General features: G+C 48.6%; 1 protein-coding gene across 2 annotated transcripts; it reads right to left on the reverse strand.

Annotated features, from left to right (window-relative positions):
* Positions 1-5,378: 5,378 nt before the first annotated feature.
* PRNP (prion protein) lies at positions 5,379-11,005 on the reverse strand. Of its 2 annotated transcripts, XM_030510110.1 has the most exons (3): positions 10,862-11,005; positions 9,237-9,290; positions 5,379-7,852 (listed from the first exon to the last, which is right to left on the reverse strand). In XM_030510110.1, exon 3 carries the CDS (start codon positions 7,848-7,850, stop codon positions 7,074-7,076), a length of 777 nt encoding a protein of 258 aa, XP_030365970.1. In that variant the 5' UTR covers positions 7,851-7,852; positions 9,237-9,290; positions 10,862-11,005; the 3' UTR covers positions 5,379-7,073. The 2 variants fall into 2 exon arrangements, with proteins under 2 accessions (XP_030365970.1, XP_030365969.1); XM_030510109.1 differs by lacking the exon at positions 9,237-9,290 and having other exon boundaries at positions 10,862-11,002.
* Between the last annotated feature and the right edge of the window lie 8,505 nt (positions 11,006-19,510).

Consider the following 19,510-nt stretch of genomic DNA (forward strand, 5'->3'; position numbering starts at 1 on the left):
GCTCCATTCACTGGCTATTTCTCTCCCAGAAAGTAAAACTCACCTCTAGAAGAAAACTTCTGCACTGCTGAGCCTTGTTTCAAACACTCTGAGGGTTTTAAAGCTGATATATGAAGGGTTTTTTGCCCCCTCGAGGCTGAGCTCTGCATCCCCAAGGTTATCCCCAGCCACACTTTGCTTTCTCCCCAGCGTTATCCAGCCCATTGAAGCCCATTTATCCCTCCCCGTGCAGGAGGGGGATTCGAGTGACGTTGGCTCCACTTATCAAAGCTTTATCCACCGGGAAAAGTGAGTCGAGCTCAGCGGGCACAGACGGGAAGAGCGGCAAAGGGTGCACGGGTAAGGGCAGCTTCCTTGGCATGGAGCTGAGGGATAAAAAGAGAAGGAATCGGGCAGATATCAAGGTAGAAAGTGGAGGGTTTTGGCACACACTGGAGCTGGAGGTTGGGATGGGGAGAGCAGCCTGTGGAGGCACCACAGCCTGTCCGGCTGCTTCAGTGACGGGCTTTTCCCTGGGTTGTGATCCATAAGTTTGGATGCTGTAGGGGAAATAAAAAGGGGGAAAAACAGGAAGGAAAACAAAACCTCATGTCTTTATTTGTGCAGAGTTTGCTGCCCAGGTTTGTGGTGTTTCAGAGGTGGTGATGCAGCTGCAAACAGCTGGAAGGGGGATGCATGCTTCTCCTGGCTTTCCTTACTAATAAACTTCATTAGCTGGAGAATCAGGGCAGCAAAATGAGGCAAAGTAATTAATCAAACCCTATTTTTGTGTTTTCAAAGTGCTGGATTTCAAAGGGGAGGGTGTCAGGCCTGGCACCTTCTAGCGGGGGCCGCGGGAGGGAAACGCTGACACAGGGAAGCTGCAGCCAGGGGGGGCTCTGCTTGTTGAAAAGGCTTTTGTCAACACAGCTCCTGCTATTTTGGGGATGGTTTTGGGGCCTCGATGGCTCAGCAGCTTTGGTACAATGAGCCTGTTTGCTGAGCTGCTGGCTGGGGAGGCTGCAGGGTGAGGGACGAGGCAGGGGGGAATCACATCGTGGTGCTCCGGTGCTTTGCAGAGGGGTGGAAAAATGAAGGGGCAACTTTGCTTGGGAAGCCATAGGATGATGGAATGGTTTGGGTTGGAAGGGAGCTTAAAGCTCACCCAGTTCCAACCCCCTGCCATGGGCAGGGACACCTTCCACTAGAGCAGGTTGCTCCAAGCCCCTGTGTCCAACCTGGCCTTGAACACTGCCAGGGATGGGGCAGCCACAGCTTCTCTGGGCACCCTGTGCCAGCGCCTCAGCACCCTCACAGGTGTCAGGAGGGTTTGCATAACATCAGGCTGACAGTGCCCACTCTTCATATTAATTAAATATATAGAATATCATAAATATGTACAATAATACATTAATTATGTTAAATATGTTACTAGGAGAGCTGAGCTGGTTCAGCCTGGAGAAGAGAAGGCTCCTGAAGGGGAGACCTTAGAGCAGCTCCAGTGCCTAAAGGGGCTCCAGGAAACCTGGAGAGGGGCTTTGGGCAAGGGCCTGTAGGGATAGAACAAGGGGAATGGCTTTAACCTGCCAGAGGGGAGACTGAGATGAGCTCTGAGGCAGAAGCTCTTCCCTGTGAGGGTGCTGAGGCACTGGTACAGGGTGCCCAGAGAAGCTGTGGCTGCCCCATCCCTGGCAGTGTTCAAGGCCAGGTTGGACACAGGGGCTTGGAGCAACCTGCTCTAGTGGAAGGTGTCCCTGCCCGTGGCAGGGGTTGGAACTGGATGAGCTTTAAGGTCCCTTCCAACCCAAACCAGTCTGGGATTCTGTGATTATTAACCATAGGTTGTCCGATCCTAAGGCCACCACACGGCGCACAGACCGTGCTCACTGTCCCTCCCTGTGCCCCCTCCGCAGGTCGGGCAGGATGAGGCCCCGCGATGCCTGGTGCTGGGTGGCCGTGCTGCTGCTCGTCCTCTTCAGCGACGTCTCCGGCGGCCGCCGCGGTGCGGGCGGGAGAACCGGCGCCCGAGGCGGCAGCGGGGGGCTGCGCGGGGGCTTCCGAGCTGTGTCCCGCGGCGGGGGCACCCCGGGCCGTGGCTCCAAAGTGGCGGGGGCCATCGCGGCCGGCGCTGCCGCGGGGTACGGGATGGGGCTATTGGGGCGCCCGCGGCCGCCCCGCCTGGGTCACGGCGTGCCGGGAGCGCGGCAGCCCGCGGCCGCGAGTGGATTTCATGCTCCGGGTTGGCCAGACATGGGTGTCAAGAGGGGACCCCCCAACCGAGCCCATGGGGACCGGCGTGGTGGCATCAGCCCCGTCCTGCTGCTGGCACCCACTGTCTGCTTCATCAGCCATGGGCTGCAGCGCTGAGCATGGGCAGGGGGTGACCCCTGCCGGCTGAGCCCGCCGGGATTCCAATACTGAATGACTTTCCTGGGAGATTAGATGTGGCTTGGGGAGGTGGAAGAGATGCTCCTTGGTTCCCCCTCTACGGCGTGATGGGACCCTGCTGGAGCTGGACATCCATCCGCATGCCTGTTGGGCCACCTGGGTCCTGCAAACCCCCGTCTGGAAGAGCATGTACATGAGAAATCCAACCCTTCAAGAACGTGTGGCTATTTGAACCTGGAGAGATGCTGGATCAGCCCCGGCAGTGCTTGGTTCTAGTTTCAAACTGCATGGTTTTACCAAAAACTCGTCCTTTTCCCCCAAAAGAGTGCTGGGACTCAGTGCAGGGGAGTGATGTGGGGCTTGAAAATGGACCCCTCTGCCTTGTAATAAAGTTTGGCCTTGAGGCATCCTCTCCTTTTTTAACCAAATCCATCGTGTTTAGCACCAGAAGCAACCTGAGGAAGAGCTGCATCTTTGAGGGATGCTGCAGGGAGGGGTGAGCATGGTGCTTGAGATCAGCTCTCCCACCTCATCCCATGTCTCTGGCTTTGATGTGTTCAAATGACCCAATCTTCAGCATCCCCTGCCCAAAACACACCCAGCTGTGGGACTGACCCTTCCTCAGGTGCTTCGTGTTTGGCAGAGAGGATGCAAATCCTCCCTGGGAAGAGCTCAAAAGCAGCTGTGAGAGTTGCTTTTACCTCTAGTGTCTGCGTTTTCTTTTCTAGTCCCTGTCTTGGGTGGTTAAACCTTCCCTAAAACCTGGTTTAGCTGCAGCAGCTCAACCGTTGCTGTAAGCAAAGAAAATAAAGCAGTGCCAAGCAAAATATTTGGGATCCCCCCAAAAAACCTGTGGGAAGCCACAATCACCCTCCTCCAGCAGGTAAGACATTCACATTTTGGGCTTGGTTGTCTGTGAGTGGGATGTTTCTCCTTGGAATTAGAGTTTTTTGGGGGTTATGAATATCCTTATCATGGCATGGTTTGGGTTGGTAAGGACCTTACAGCTCATCCAGTTCCAACCCTCTTCTTCACTTCCCCAGGAGAGTGGTTGAACCAGGTCTTGCCTCTATCAAGGGGTGGAAGGAGCCCTGGCTGATGTACATTCATTTGCTGGGCTCTTTTACAATACTTTCTTAAGTGTTATGGAAGTTGTTTGGCTCCTGAGGGATTTAACAGCATTTTGGTGCAGGTGAGAATGGGATTCACCCAAGGGTGATGCTCTTATGGCTGTCCAAGTAGCTGTGATCTCTTTGCTGGCTTAGGTTGGACAAATCCAGCTCTTCCTATATATAGTGGGTTATTTTAATGTCCTTGTTTAAAACGAGCAATGAACCCGGCAGAAACTCCAATCTGCCTTTTCCCAGCATATATTTTGCATCCAGACCTGCCCAGGTTATGCTTCAATGTCCAGACCCCACCACCAGCATCCTCCACTCGCAGCCCTGATGCGCAGCCCACGCTCAGAACCACCACAGGGATGATCCCACACTTCCTACATTACAATCCCAACTTTTCTTGCTTATTCCCTCCCGCTGGTGTGCAGTACATGGGGAAATGCTCTGATCTCCCCAGTTTAATTGGCAGCCCTTGCAATGGGCTGCACTTTAGGAAAAGCCCTTAAAAGCTATTAACATGCTCATTAATCACCTTGTGCTGGGGAGTTTTAAGGTTGTGTGTTTGGATGGGGAGTGGGGCTGCTCTTGAGCAACCCCAGATGCTGAGATGCTTCTCTAGGTGAGTTTTGCGGGCAAATCAAGCTGTTTTCATGCATTTTGCTCTGAAACAGCAACCAAGCGAGCACTGACCTCCAGGGTGGCCGGCTGTAAAGCTGAGCCTAAGTTTGGAGGGTTCTTTGGGAGACCCAGCCTTGCAAAACCATCCTGGGAGCTAGTGCTGGGCTCGGACGGGAGATGGTGCTGTTCGCTCAGCGGTGCATCTCCTCTAACCCCTGACACCGGATCAGATGCAGGCATGAAATCACCCCCGGATGAGGTTTAGGCACTTGCTTTGTATTTCAAGCCTCTAAATAATGCTATTTCTGCTCCAGCTCTCTGCAAACTTTCCAGCTGGGCACCAAAAATCCCCTTTACGCAGGTTTTTTCCAGTGAGAAAAAGATATTTGCTTGCTCTGCCTGCATGGGGGATGCTTATTTGTGGGGATGAGGGATGCAAAGTGCCCTGGGATGGGCGATTTGGAGGAGAGTATAAAAGCCAACACCCAAATGTTATTGCATTTGTACTTTGGGGTGTATTTATTAGCAGCCTGGTAAATCAGAAGCACTTCCCACCCTCTTTTGCAGCTTAAGGGCAGGGGAGACTTTGGAGTATTTAGCTAATTAATACAGAGCAATTAATTTATCTAGCTCAACAGATCACTCTTAGAGGATAAGAGGGCTTCAGGGTTATTGGATCCAACCATTCTTAAAGGACATGAGGGCTCAGACCATGTCCCCATGTCCTGCTTGAGTGCTTCCAGGGCCAGGAAGGGGTTGGGGGTTGGAAATGGATGAGCTTTAAAGTGCCTTTCAACCCAAACCAGTCTGGGATTCTATGATCTACAGGAACTCTATATCTCTGTTATGAATCTTTTAGGGTTTCCTCTTAGTGAGCAAGCCACTTGCACACAGGAAGAACAATCTATTTAGTGCTGAATATCCTTTCTCTTTTATTTTTTGGTATGTAAAAGAGTCACATTTGGGGATTACCTGTGGCACTGCTTAAAGACCAACTTCTTCAGCATCCCTGTGGGCAATAAATCACATCCTGCATAGGCTCAAACCAAACAGGCCCAAGACTTAGTCTTGAGCTTAAAATTAAAGCTGAAGGATTCAAACTCTTCCATCTTTCTTTTTAATTCTAATTTTTAACCTATAGTCTAATGCATCTACATAGTCATCTAATGGCGATGCTGGTTTAGGTACCAAGGAGATAGGGAATTCTGGCAGTGTTAAGTAGGGCTTGAAGGCTTCATGTGGAGTTGGTTGGGCTTAATGCCATGAAACAGCAAATGTAAAAACTCTTTTATTAGACAGAAAATAGATGGAGTAAATACAAGGAATAAATGGGAGTTGACTTTCTATGGGGAGAAGAAACTCCTGGCCCCAACCAGTTCATTGGCTTTAGTAGAAACTATTTGGTGGATGGTAGCGATAGAATTAGCAGGAGCAGAGGAGGAGAAAGTTAACTGAAATTGTGGGGTTTAGGCCAAATTTGGTGCTGAAAGGGAACAAAGGCGCCCACAGGCAGGGTGAAAAATGCTGCTTCTGTCTGTGGGGACGGCCGGGAGCTGTTTGCATGAAGGAGGCTGACGTGTGTCTTGGCTTTATCCGTTTTAATTTGTACCAGACGTGGAACACTTAGAAAAGTATCAGAACAGCACATTTCATACATGCACCGTGATGGGTTTACAAAACATTCGCATATCACAAAGTCCAGGTTTACCTCAAAGTCCTGCTTTTCTGGTGAATATCCTTGAAAGATTCCTTTTCTCTCTATCTATACATATATATATATATTCATTTAGCTTACACCAAGGCGAAAAATCAGTTAGAACGCTGTCATTCAGTGCCTTGCAAAAAAATACATGAGAGATATTAAATAGAACTCAGGGTGATGGGCTTGACAAGCGCAACTTTACGGATGCTACAGGTTCTACACAACCCAGCATCGACCTCAACACCAAAAGCAGGAATTTTACCCACAAATTACTTGCAAAATGTGGGGGTTTTTTTAAAGTATCTCCCATCCCAGGCTTGCTTTTCCCAATGCTGTCTGCTGTAACCATATGATTTAGCTGATTTATGTCTCTCACTATGAGCTTACCCCCCCTAAACATCGTTTTTGCTGTATTATAACATCCTTTAGGTCAAGGTGCCAAAGTGTGAGTGTGACTTGTCACCTATAGCACATCCACAATAGCTTTTTCTTGGGCTGTACCACAGCAAGCGTTCCCACTTTGGGGCTTTTGGGGGGCATTCAGCAGCACTTTTTGCCTTTAGACAGGCTAAGAAAGACAGTGAGGCTCAACCAAAAGCAAAGCGGCGCTGAGGGGGGTCAGCCAAAACCTGGCCAAGGGCTTCTGCCTTGCTGTGGAGGAAAACAACCAAGAAATCACTTAATTTCTGTGTGTTGCTGCAGGGGTATTTGCAGCATGCAAGGTGCAGAGCGGGCAGGTCCATATGTACATCAGGAATGCTGGGGTTTAGGATTAAAGGGTGAAAATTGCAACCTGGCAGCTTGTTGCTTGAAAACCCCGTAGCTGACCCTCCTAAAACCCCTGTAGGGTATGTATGGGTGCAATGCTATGGGTGCCTCAGGGAAAGGGGTCTTGGTGGCACTGGGATTAAGGGGATTAGATGAAACCCTGCTTGTTAACAAAGAGGATCTTCGGAAACGATCTTGCAAAGACGCCAAGGACCGGGTGAGCTCCTCTCTGCCCAGTCCCTCTCAGGGTAGCCCTGAGGAGGAGGAGGTGGTGAAGGCCTTTTCTTTGGGCATCCAGCTCCATCACTGTCCTGCCACGCCGGGAACGCGTTTGGGGTGGAGAAGGAAATCTTCATCCAGTTGCCTGAACCGGAGGTGATAGGGAGCGTTGGTGCCCTTGTGCCCCAAGGGCTCTTCACCAAAGATGACCTCAAGCAAGAATAGGGGAGTTTGGGGGTCCCCACGGGGACACGGGTAACATCTCGAAGCTGCGGGGTGCATCAGTGCATGACAAAGAGGGTGAGGAGGAGGAGGGCGGCGAGGGAGGCATCGGCGAGATGCAGCCGGATGCCGGAGGCCAGGCGGTACTCGCGGTACTGCTGGATGCACATCTCCCGGATCACTTTGGTCACCACCTTGGTCTCCAGCTCCACCTCCGTTTGGTTGACCGCTGAACCAGCCTCCGAGGCGTTCTTCTTGACAGCGGGTCCGATGTTGTATTCGGTCACCGTGATGTTAAAGCAGTCGGCGACAAAGACATCCTGCGAGACAGGGCTGCTGTAATCCCGGTAGTAAACCTGGTTGGGGTAACGTGCCGAGTTCTCGTTCCACCACCGATACTCATCGGGGCTATCAAAGCGATAGTGCATCCCTGACATGACCCGTCCCATGGCGTAGCCCCCCAGCCCTCCCACCACAGCACCCGCGGCTGCCGCCCCGGCCACGTGCTTGAGGTTGGTCTTGGATTTGGGGGGTTTCCATGGCTTTTGGTTGTGGTAGCTTCCTCCGCTGGATGGGTTGTAACCCTGGCCCCAGCCTGGGTTGTGGGGGTAGCCGGGGTTGTGGGGGTACCCTGGGTTGTGGGGGTATCCCGGGTTGTGGGGATAGCCGGGGTTTTGGGGGTAGCCGGGCTGCCGGGGGTAGCTGGGCTGGCGGTGGCTCCCCGTGCCCCAGCCACCACCGCTGGGTTTGACTTTGCCCTTCTTGGAGGAGGCGACGTCGGTCCAGGAGCCGAGGAGCAGGAACACCAGGTAGTAGGTGATGAGGAGCCTGGCCATGGCTGTGGACACAAGGACACGCAGCATTACGGGCAGGAGACAGAGACCCTGCTGTGAGCATCACAGGCTTGAGGCTCCCTTACTTGTTCTTCATATAAAACTCATATTTTTCCCTTTAATCCAGTTGCAGGATAAAGAGCTTTGGACTTAAATGTGTGTTTATCGTCCCCAACCACCTTTGGTTTTATATGTATACATACATATGGTAAACTATTTTTTTTATATATATATATACATAGAATGGTTTGGATTGGAAAGGACCTTAAAGCTCATCCTGTTCCAACCCCCTGCCACGGGCAGGGACACCTTCCACTAGAGCAGGTTGCTCCAAGTCCCTGTGTCCAACCTGGCCTTGAACACTGCCAGGGATGGAGCATTCACATATATAGATATACATATATATCCCCAACCTCCCAACACATCCTCTGCTAGTAATGAGTTTTAAAGTAGTGGAAGAAAAGCTTTTGGGATAAATGCTTCTCTTGGTTGAGAGGCCAAAATCCACTTATTAAATCCTAGATCTTAAATTAACTCTTAAATCTTAAGTTTAAATCCTGCTCTATCCAATTGGACGGTCTAACTGAGATTTCTGATGTCTGTGAACGGATTCATCCCAATCTCCAAGCTTTGAGTACTGCAAGGAAGGCAGCACCCAGCTTTGCCCTGGAGGGTTGGGGTTTTTTTCCCTAAAGAATGAAATTCAGCATGTTTTTCCCAAGCCCCTGTTTATGTGTAACAGACCTTAACCAAAAAAACAGCAGGTTTTGTGTTTAATGTGTTTGCGAGTATCTGCTTACTCAGCGTTTTGCTGCTGGCATCCCACGGGCATGCCAGGCATCTCCTACATTAGCTGGTGGGCTGACAAGGATGAAATCCAATTTCAATGAGTTGTTTCTCTCCCTATGTATAATCCAGCCTGTATAATACACACCAGGTCTGCAAATCCTTTGGAAACACCTTTGGAAAATACCTCCCAAGCTGCAAATTCTCTTCAGATTCCTCCCCACAACACCAAGGAGCATTGAATTACTGTTACCCTCATGTTTAATATGTGAGTCCAGCGATAGCAAAGGGGTTTTGTGTCCTGCCTGAGGCTGAGCAACCCCCCTGTGCATGCCAGGATGCTGGGCATGGAGAGCAAAGCATTCCTAGCGAAGTGTGGTTTGGCATTTTGCAGCATCCTTGGATGCTTCGGATGCGCTGTCTGGCTCATGTTACAGCAGGAGACAATTAAAGGTTGGGTCCCGAGTGGGGCTTTTTTGCAGTAACTAATGGACCAGCTTCTTGAAGAGTCACCACTCAAGCCAGACATGAGCTTAATGCGGATAAGAGAGGATGGTCTCTTGTGAGATGCTGCCCTTAACAGCGCAAACAACCAGAACAAACCTCTGTTTAAGCCAGAAATCCTTCTGCTGCACCTTTGTTATGGGTTCATGGTGCCTAAAAAGCAAATTATTGGGTTCAGATAAAGATGCTTTTTTCTCTTCTACCCCCCACTCCCCAAAAAAATCTGGTCTTATGTCAGGAAATGTTTGAATGAAGGTCCTTTAATGTCAGTGTTTTAATCAGGTTCATTAGCAAGAGGCTTAATTAAAAGAGCAGGGAAGATGCACAAGCCTGTCCCTTGTGATGGGGAGGAAAGCCAGGCTTGGGCTGCCTGCTCATAAGAATATTGGGTGCAAAACCCACCCACTTTCAAGCAGGTTTGCTGCTCCTCTCACCCTACAGCACCCACCCATTGGGAGCAAGGATGCCAAAAGACATGGCAAAAACTGGGATGGGCAAAGGCTCCTTGGGAATCTGGAATGGGGGGGGGGAACAGCAAATTGGCAATTACTGTTTTTTGTTTGAGTCACCTCAGTGATTTGTAAGGGGGAAAAATCAACCCCTGGGTGAAAACAGGTTACAGCAAAGCCCCGGAGGATATTCCAGCCTGGCAGCACCGACCTGTTCCTCTAATTGTCTTTGCAGAGATGAGCCCTGATGAACAGGGCAAAGGCTCGTTTGGGTTTGCACTGCTAATTACAGAGCTGAGCTTTGCCCTGGCTAAATGTGGTCACTTATACAAACCCCCTGCGCATGATGGGGACCTGGGAGCTGCTTCCTTGGGCTCAGAGCTGGGGTTTACGATGTGACCATAACATGATTATTGAATTACATTATCAAATGGCTTCGCAGGGTGTTTTTTCCCATCTCTTTTTAGCTTTCCTCCTCAATTTTCCCTCTCTGCGGGTGAACGCAGCAATGAGAAATTGATTCAGGTGATTTATATCGGAGGGATTTATGTGTTGGAGAACCAGAGGAAGCCCAGAGCTCCTTCAGGGCAGAGAGGGAAGCGGAAAATGGAGGATGTGAGGAGCAATCGCAAGCAGCAATTAACTGCGCAGGGCTGGCAAGGAGGAGGCTTGGGGTTTGGAGGGGAAAACCAACACCCTGGTGCCAAAACAACAGCGGAAATAACCTTGTTAAGGTGCCCGAGGGGGGAGAAGAAATGAAGGGAAGGTGGGAAGATGCTTGGGAATGGGGGCATCCGGACCCTCCTGGTGAGGCTGGGAAGCTCTGGGCTCATGGGGGGTGAAAAATCAGGGCTGGGGCTATGGGGATGGGGGATGCAGGCTGGCAGTTTGCTTCCTGAAGATTCTACCCCTAGGTTTTAGAAATCCCCCTCCCCTTTTGTTATTTAACCCCCTCAATAATGGGGGGAATAGTCCTGCGCAAGTGGGAGCCGTGGAAAAGAACAAACCTCTCCAAGTAGCTCTGGAAAAGGCAGAAAGAAGCAACGTCTCACCAGCATCAGCTTTGGATCAGCCCTGAGTAAACAAGCCCCTGAAGAGCAGCAGAGCTCTGTCTGTTAAGGAGGACGCTGCCTTCAGAGCTGGAAATGTCTATTTTTAGGCAGCGATGGCTGGGAGAGGAGGCAGCCCCCCGTTCCCTGTGGTGCTGCTTGGGATTAAGAGCCCCCTCACCTCTGGATTTATCCCACCCAAAGGCCCCTTTTCCCCGGCACTCACCGGCTGGGAGCCCGTTGCTTGCTCGGTTCGGGGTGATTCAGCCTCGGCCACAGAGCTACGGGGAGGAATAAATAGCAAGAGGGAGGAGCTGGCTCCTGCGCAGCCCAGCCCTGCACAGCCTGGCCAGCATCCATCCGCCTTCCCTAGGGAATACCACATCTGGCACCCCACAGCATCTGGGTTCACCCCACATTCATGCCTTCCCAGCAGATATGGGCATGGGAAGCAATGCTGATGACCAAAGGGATGGCTGGAAAATGGCAGCGCTTGGATTGTTTATCCAAGAAATACCAATGGGATTGGAAAGGTTTGGGGCTGGTTTGGGAATCTCGGGGTCAAGGCTTTGGGAGAGGAGAGAATGCTTTTAGTAGCTGCCAACTGCAGCTCCAGATCTGTTATTCTGTGAAATAGATGCTCTGTGTGTTGATGGGTAGAAAATTAAATCAAGTTCAGGCGAACAAGGGAAAGGATGAATCTGTCTTCCAAGTTTGTGTCACTCCAGAGGAGTAAAACTCCCTCCTGTATAAAGTGGTTGTGCTTTACATTGAGGTGTCCCAATATTTAATGGGGTGAAACATCACAGAAGGCAATTAAAAACACTATGGGATGCTCCTGGCAAGCTGGGGCTTTTTAGCATCCTGTTTTGGAGGGTAAGGGTATGTGTGGCTGCAGAGACCTAAAGGGATTGGGGAACTTTCCCATCCTTTAGGGTTAGGATGGGATATAAGAAACAGGTCCGTGGTGGTTGGGAGATGCGAATAAAGCTTGAAACTAATTGTATTGGGACTCATTTCGACCTGGCCATGCAATGGAACCAAACAATTCCTCCTGAGGTTTTGCTGCCTGGAATAGCCAGGCCAGGTACTGCTGTCCTGGTGATGCTCCTGCTCCTGGACCACAGAGCACATCTGGCCACAAAGAGGATTTCCACCCTGCTGCTCCATGTGCTTGTTTATCCATCTGGATGGATTATGTTAAAGAAGACATCATAATAATAATAATACTATCTATCTGGCAGGGAAATGGGTTGTGCTGGGGAGGCATGAATATCCATTTCTGGAGGAGAAAATGAACTAAGAGGAGCAGGATTAAGGTCAGCAAGCCTGGAGAAGCTCTTCCCTACAGCACAGGCATGTTTATTCCCTGGGTGAATGGGCAGATGGCTCCTAATGCCCTGGCTTTGATTTAGATGCTCTTCAGTGGGTTATTTAAAAGCCAAAGCTAGGAAAAGAAAGGAATACAGCACCAGGAATGGGATGGTTAGGGTGAATTCATCCATGGCTTCTAAAAATCAGGATTTTTCCATAATAATATATTTCAAAGGAAGTTTTGGTCTTGTTTGGGGAAATACTGAAGTTCTGCTGGACCCCAGCTGCAAATGGAGCAGGAGCAGCCTATTGACTATCAATTCTTAATTCCTTATGAAATTTAGCAGTGCTAAAACCACCCAAACCAGTATATCCACAGCATGGATTTAACATATCCACATGCCACATGGTTTACTTAGCATCTCAGGGTAAAACTTCTCCCAGCAGCAAGACAAGAGCTTCTTTGATCTCCGCTGGAGGTTTGGCCTTTCTCCATCCTCAGCTCAAGCAGTGGCAGGGGACAGAGGAAATAATGCAACGTTAAGTGCAACGGGGGTTCATGCCAGGTTAGGAAGCATTAATGGGTTGGGGTTTTCTCGTAACAGTTGGGAAGTGCTGACTTTGGTTTCATGATGGGCTGGGAAAGGACCCAGCTTCACCTGACCTCACTTCATTGCTTCTCATTGATTTTGGTTTGCTTTAATTCATGCAAAATGCTTTTATTCATGTAACTCTGGGCTTGGAGAGTTCACTGCAGCTTGCAAAGGCAGGGCAAGGCATTGAAATGCTTTGGGAGAGATTCACTGGAGTTTTGGGGTAATTTGGTAGGGTTTGGAGGTAGGGATGAAGTCCCACAGCCCGTCCCCATCCTGCTGTCACTCCCTGGAGCTGGTAAAACCTGGGCTCATGCTCACTCCATCTCAAATCACACTTAGCTCATCGGGAAACCTCTTTAAACACTCCAAAGACAAAGGTAAGTGGAAATCAGGGCTGTGTTAGATGGTCAATGCAATGCACTTTGCAGAACTTGGTTTATTTTCTAGTCTCACCATGGAATAGTGTCTTTCAAGTAAAACCCCACCTTGGGAACCAGATGCCATGGTAATATTCAGCTCCTGCTTGGATGAGAGCAGAGAAAATGCAATTGGGAAAGGAAAGTGCTGGTTGCTTCCTAGCCAAAAGGACAGATACCACTCAGTCAGGCTGTATTTTCTCATGTCAGTGTGTAATTAAGAAGCCTCAACTGAAAGGGTTGGAACTGGATGAGCTTCAAGGTCCCTTCAACCCAAAGGGAACCCCCAGTCTGGGGTTCTATGATTCTTTGAATTTCTCTTCTGTAGAGAGCAGCAGCTGATACATAAAACACTGAAGGCTGCACACACCCTCCTTCCATTCACTATTAGACAACCATCCTAAAAAGGCTTTAAACGTTCATCCAGCTGCTACAATCCGATTAGGAGTGTAATAACCTCTGCTCATGTGCTAGCTGCTATTCCAGGCAGGGACACACGTAAGCTCCTTACGGATGGGAGGGGAGGGACCCTCCCTGGCTGCAGGCTGATGACTTCCCAATGATGCACTGCGACTTTGGAAGATAACCTGCACGGGACACAGCTCACAAAAATGTGCCTTTGACCTCTCCCAGGGTTGGCAGCATCACCTGGGTGCTAGAAGGTAAAATAACAGCTTTTATTAAACATATATATATATATTTATAAATATATATGGGGGTTTTTTGGAAGTACCTTTTCGTTTTGGAACAAGCACTGGTAATAAAAGTGCTTTGAAATGAGGAAAAAAATCAAGTTTGGGTATTGCAACCTGCTCTAGTGGAAGGTGTTTCTGCCTGTGGCAGGGGTTGGAACTGGATGAGCTTTAAGGTCCCTTCCAACACAAACCATTCCATGACTCTATTTGAGCCTTCCCGCTGCCAGCTGGATGATGGGAAACGGGAGCAGTAAGTCACGCTTGTTCGAGGAAGACATTTACTCTCTGATCCTGTTTCATTCCAGCTCTTGGTTTAAAAATAACCTGCCCCAGTTGCTTGGGAGCAGCTGCTGCGGGACACGCTGGGTTTGTGCCTCTGGGCTGAACAATTCCCTTCTGTGTCCCGGAGAATGAGCAGCGGGAAGAGCTGTAACCCTTCACAGAAAGGGCTTGTTATGTCCTTTTCTATCAATAAACCCCCTGGTTTTCAGGCAGGCAAGGCCAGCCTGGAGTCTGGGCTCTTTTACTCCATAATGCCCCTCCATAAAGCTGGAGGAACACTCACTTTCCTAGTGAGGCTCTAATCCAGCTTCCCATCAACTTCCCCAATACCCAGGAGCTGGCTCCTGTGCAGGAAAAGCTGAATTCCCCTATTTTCCTTTCCTCGCAGCAGGGTTTGTGATATGTGACTCACCACGAGGCTTTCCTTTGCCTCCCTCCCATTTATTTTTAACTTGTGATCCCCTTGGAAGACTTTCCGAGCTCCGAGCAGGGAGCATGACACAACATGGCTGGGCTGAGGTCACCTCCTTAAAAATAAACCAGAGCACACCTGGGATGGGCGAAGGCGCTCCCGTTGTCATTGCTTTTGCATCAATCATCCATGCCAGCCTCGCATCCTGCTTTGAGGAATTGCTCCTACCCTGGGATGCCTCAGCCGTGTGCCAAGAGCTTGTAGGAACGTGCTGAAATCCAGGCTGATGTATTTAAATGTTGTATTCCCACAGTGGAGCCGCAGGCAGGAGCATTTTCTTTCGGAGGTGCGATGGGTGGAGGGATCGTGCCGCAATCCTTGGGGCTCCCTGTGGATTCCTGGCTCGGTTGCATTGGGAAAGAGGGAGGAGAAATCAGTTTTCCCAGTGGGAAAAGGGGATATGGGTGAGATGGGGAAAGCTGAACCCCAGAAAATACAGAGAATTGTTTGATTTTTAATTCAAACCCAAGTCAAACAATAGACTGAAACAGGGAAAAGATTGGAGATGAGAATATATTTAAAGGAGCTGTTTAACTTTTTCTCTTTGCTATATATTTTTCTTTTAGATACATAATATTGGTTCAGGTCTTCACCTTGTTTATTCACCTGAGAACAAATCCCATCCCATGACTCATCCCTTACTCACATGCTCCATGAGGATGAGCTGATTAAACCCAACTCACTCAACAGTGGTGCAAATCCTCTTAGCTGAGCTGGTGAGTATGTTTCCACCCTGATTTTCCCCCCTCCCTCCATAGAAAGCATTCCCAGGGCTGGGGCTGACTTTATGAGGTTTCATCCCCTTTTTCTCCCGGTGGAATAAGCAAAACCAAAGCGGGCTTGGGAAATGAGTGCCTATGGGGGAAATCTGGCCAGAGTTTTTGCCATTGGGGGGTTTAATCTATTGAAGCATATCCAGGTATGATGTGCATCTTTACATCTATTTTGGAATATCTTCCAGCTGGCATGTCAACCCAAAACCACACGTGACTTAGTCCAAAGCTTCTCTTTCCCCTAAAGCAACAAATTAAAAGCGCTTTATGAAGCTTGTGCTGAGGATCAGCCTGACATTACATGCCAAAGAGACATTATATGCCAAATATTCAGGCATTATATGCCAGATCTGCTCCATATGTTTCATTCTCTGCCCTTTTATCTTGGAAGGGGAGCTGCTGATGTGGGAAAGCTTTGCCATCGCCTGCGTGGGAGCAAGAACAAGTCAATAATCAGTGTCGGGTGTAAGGAAAAGCCCAGGGAGAGATGAGGCTGTTCTGAAGATGCTCAAGATGCTCATGCAGAGTTGTCATGGGCACGATGCTCTCTGTAGTCATCTCCATGGCTACCTCAGCTTGCAAGCGATGTAGGAACAGCTTTGTTAGCTTAAATGCTGCATACTCCCTCTTGGCTGGTGGAAATAACTCCTTTGGATGATCCAAGCATTACTTATCTCCAGGGATAATGGCTGGTTTTTAGCTGGCAGCTATGATTGCAGATGTTTTTCTTAATGAAAAACTGAGATTTGTAGCATCTCCCCTCAGGTATTTCTATGCTGGGTGCAGTGGGGAGCAAGTGCATGATGTACTCAGCTGAGGCTCAGGGGTTTTTACTTGCCCTTAGCCAATGCAATTGAAAAACCCAGATAATAGTCCTGCTTCTGACCCAAGATTCTGCTATGGGAATGGCTACCCTAAGAAATAAAGCTGTGTATAGATAAGGAAGTTGGGCTTTGACTGGGATGTGAGAAAGAAACTTTTTCAAATAAGGTTTTTTTTCCCCATCTAGTGATTTTTCTTGGTAAACAACAGCAAAGACTATGCACAATAGGACCACTCAGTTAATGTAGCCTGGAGTTGAGATGTGCTAGCTTTAGGGGTTGAGCAGAGATGCCAGAGCCAACAACTCCCCTAAAAGTTGTCTCTGTAATTTTATCTCTATATCTTTTCCAAAGCACCTCCCAACACCGTGGCTCACAGCCTGCATGGAGAAAGCCAGGACAATAAAAGTCATGTTTAGATGAGATCTTAGGCAGAAGTTGTTCCCTGTGAGGGTGCTGAGGTGCTGGCACAGGGTGCCCAGAGAAGCTGTGGCTGCCCCATCCCTGGCAGTGTTCAAGGCCAGGTTGGACACAGGGGCTTGGAGCAACCTGCTCTAGTGGAAGGTGTCCCTGCCCAGGGCAGGGGGTTGGAACTGGATGATCTTAAGGTTCTTTCCAACCCAAACCAGGCTGTGGTTCTATGTTAAACCTGCACAGAAGGCTTGAATTACAAGGGGAGAAGCCCACAGGCCTTTCAGGGCTTGGGATTGCCGTGATCTCTGTGCCATCAAGAACAAGACACCAGAGGTGTTAAGCACAGGCTGCAAAGCCTTTCAAGACAGAAGAAAACAGTTTATAAGATGATGAACATAAACCTTACTATGAGTCCACATGTGGGAGCAGCACTGGAGGACAAACCCCAGCTTGGGGAAAAGTGTTTTGCTCCAGTGATGGGCAAAGAGATTTGTTTTTTCTCTCTACAAGAGAGAAGCCAGACCCAAAGCTGCATCTGGTTGAACTACTCAACTCCAACGTGCCCTTTTCCCAGCAGCTCCGGTCACCTTGGCCTCCTGCTTGTTTTTCAGTGCATTTCTCAGCAAGCCCAGAGGGACTCTGCAGAGAGAATAGTGATCAAAGTACAGAAACAGGAGGAAATGAGTTTTGCATTTACAGCAGTGGGTCAGGACCGGCTGTTTGTCCTGAGCGGGGGGGACCAGGCATATTGTTCATACCAGCCTTGGTGCAAGGGGGTTTACTGCAAGCAAAGCCCCATCCACAGCCATTAAATGCAAGGAATAATCAGCACTAAAAATACAACGTAGTTTATTGTTCTTGAGGTGTTTTCTTGTCCATATTCTGGCTTGAAATATCTGTGTTATCCAAAAAATTGTGGTATCAGTAATCCAAGGAGCTTGTCATGTGAAAACTAAAGGAAGCTGGAGCAAAGCCTCTGGGACTTGATTTCTCATAAAGCTTAGCTAGTTTGGGAGCCTGGTTATTCTGCTAAGGATTCGATAGGTGATCCATTGCTCAAAAAGAAAGGAAAGTTGGATATAATTATGTCAATTCCTCAGCTGAGATTAAATAGAATAAAGCTGAGAATTGGGATCTTATCGTTCCCTCACTAATTGCTATAACTCCCCTGCACAAATAGCCTTAAAATGAACATTTCTGGGGACTGTGATGGGAATGAGCCCTTCATGGCAGCTGTTTTGTATCTAAGCTCGTTGAGCTGTTTCCAGGGGATGATGAGAAAAGCAGATGGAAGAGGTCACGGATCTTTTTCTGGAGGAAAAAAGGAGGTTGGCGTTTCTTGAAAAATGGGGAGAAGAAGAAAAAAAGGAAATGAAATAACAATAGTAAGCCTGGAGACTATTTTAATTTCAACTCCTTCAATTCAATTTCACGAATAGCCTGATTCTGGCAAAGGCTTTTCCTGTATTTCTCCTTAGTTCCGGGAATAGAAAAGAGCAATTTGTGTCTTGAAATAGGTGTTGGTGGGGAACCACACCTGGGCTGAGCAGCAAGGGAGCGCTGCTGCTGCCATCAGCCCTTTGAATTATTGATCTTATATGTATTAATTATATATATGAGTTCTCGGGGCCAGCAGGTAGAGCACGAGGAGGATGCACTGAGTGAGGTGTCACAGGAGTTGGATTTTAAGAGAGGAGGTTTTGAGAGGGGATGTGGTTTAACCAACACCAGTTTAGTTAAGTCCTTAGAAGTGCATAGGACACAGATCCCAGACAAACGGTGATAGGGAAAAATCATGGAGGAGATACCCATTTTTCACAGAAGAAAAACACATCCAGGAGCTGGAAATGGGCTCACTTCAGTCTTTAACTTATCAATACAACTAATCAAGAGGAGGAAAGGTAGGACAGCCTATGCAAGGAGGTCACTTTGGGGAGGGATTGGAGGTTAATCATACACCATGACCTTGCATTGGGCGAGGAACCTGAACCCAGCTTTCCTCTTTTTTTCTATTTTTCCTAAAAAAATAAAGTGCCTCCAGTTGGTTTAGGACAATTTTCTGGATCATTCATTAGTGATTTGCTACTAACTCAGAGCTACAACTGCTCACATTTTAATCCATCCACCTCCCAGGCTGGACACAGTGCTGTTACGGTGGTGACCAGGCGTATTTATAATACACATCTATTTTGGGGTGAATTCCTCTGTTATGAGTGTCCCTGCCCATGGCAGGGGGTTGGAACTAGATGATCTTAAGGTCCTTTCCAACCCTAACTATTCTGTGATTTTATGATCCATTACTTACCTGTGTGCTTATCTGTTGTTTATTGTGGCCCAGCTACAAGAAATAACTCGAGGAAGAAGAGCCAACTGAATTCAGCTCGTTATCATTGCCTGTTATCATTTTTTAATCAATGGATCAGCTAAACAAGTATTCTATCATTTATGTTACTGTTTAAAGTAGATAATCATAGAATCATGGAATGGTTTGAGTTGGAAAAGACCTTAAGACCATCTAGTTCCAACCCCTTGCCATAGGCAGGGACATCTTCCACTCGACCAAGTTGCTCCAAGCACCCTAACCACCACATTGCTTCCAGATGGGCTGAGGACACCCCTGGGCATAGGGGTTCCTGCAGAAATCCTCCTTTGGGCTTCAGTTCTCCAAATCCCTTTAGCAAAAAGCCTTTGCAATGCTGACCTCTGCAGGCAAATACGGCATCAACCAGATGGCTCCAGGCAGCAATAACCTCAATAACGCATGAAGCAAGCGGGTTTGTGCTTAATTGCTGGCTCTGGATAGCAATAACCTTGTAATAATTGGGGGAATATCACTTGGGGGGCTGGAATTAGAGAAAACTGGGGTCTAACAGAAATTTTAGTATTATAGAATTTTTTTTTTTTAGGGTAAAATAGAGGGGTTTAGGGTAAAATACAGTTTCACAACCTGCTGTCTTGCAGGAGCAATGGAGGGTGGAGTGGAAACGCCTTGGCCAGGCTCTGTTGTTCCCTGCAGGGATGGGAACTGGATGGTACCGTGCAGCTGATAAGCTCCATAGCAGCTGTCAAATGGAAAATAGAAGATGTGCGTG

The sequence above is a fragment of the Strigops habroptila genome, chromosome 21, assembly GCF_004027225.2.
Source record: "Strigops habroptila isolate Jane chromosome 21, bStrHab1.2.pri, whole genome shotgun sequence".
Lineage (NCBI taxonomy): Eukaryota > Metazoa > Chordata > Aves > Psittaciformes > Psittacidae > Strigops > Strigops habroptila.

Bases quoted from the DNA above. Each gene is read 5' to 3' on its own strand.
- PRNP (XM_030510110.1), bottom strand. From the start codon at position 7,850: ATGGCCAGGCTCCTCATCACCTACTACCTGGTGTTCCTGCTCCTCGGC.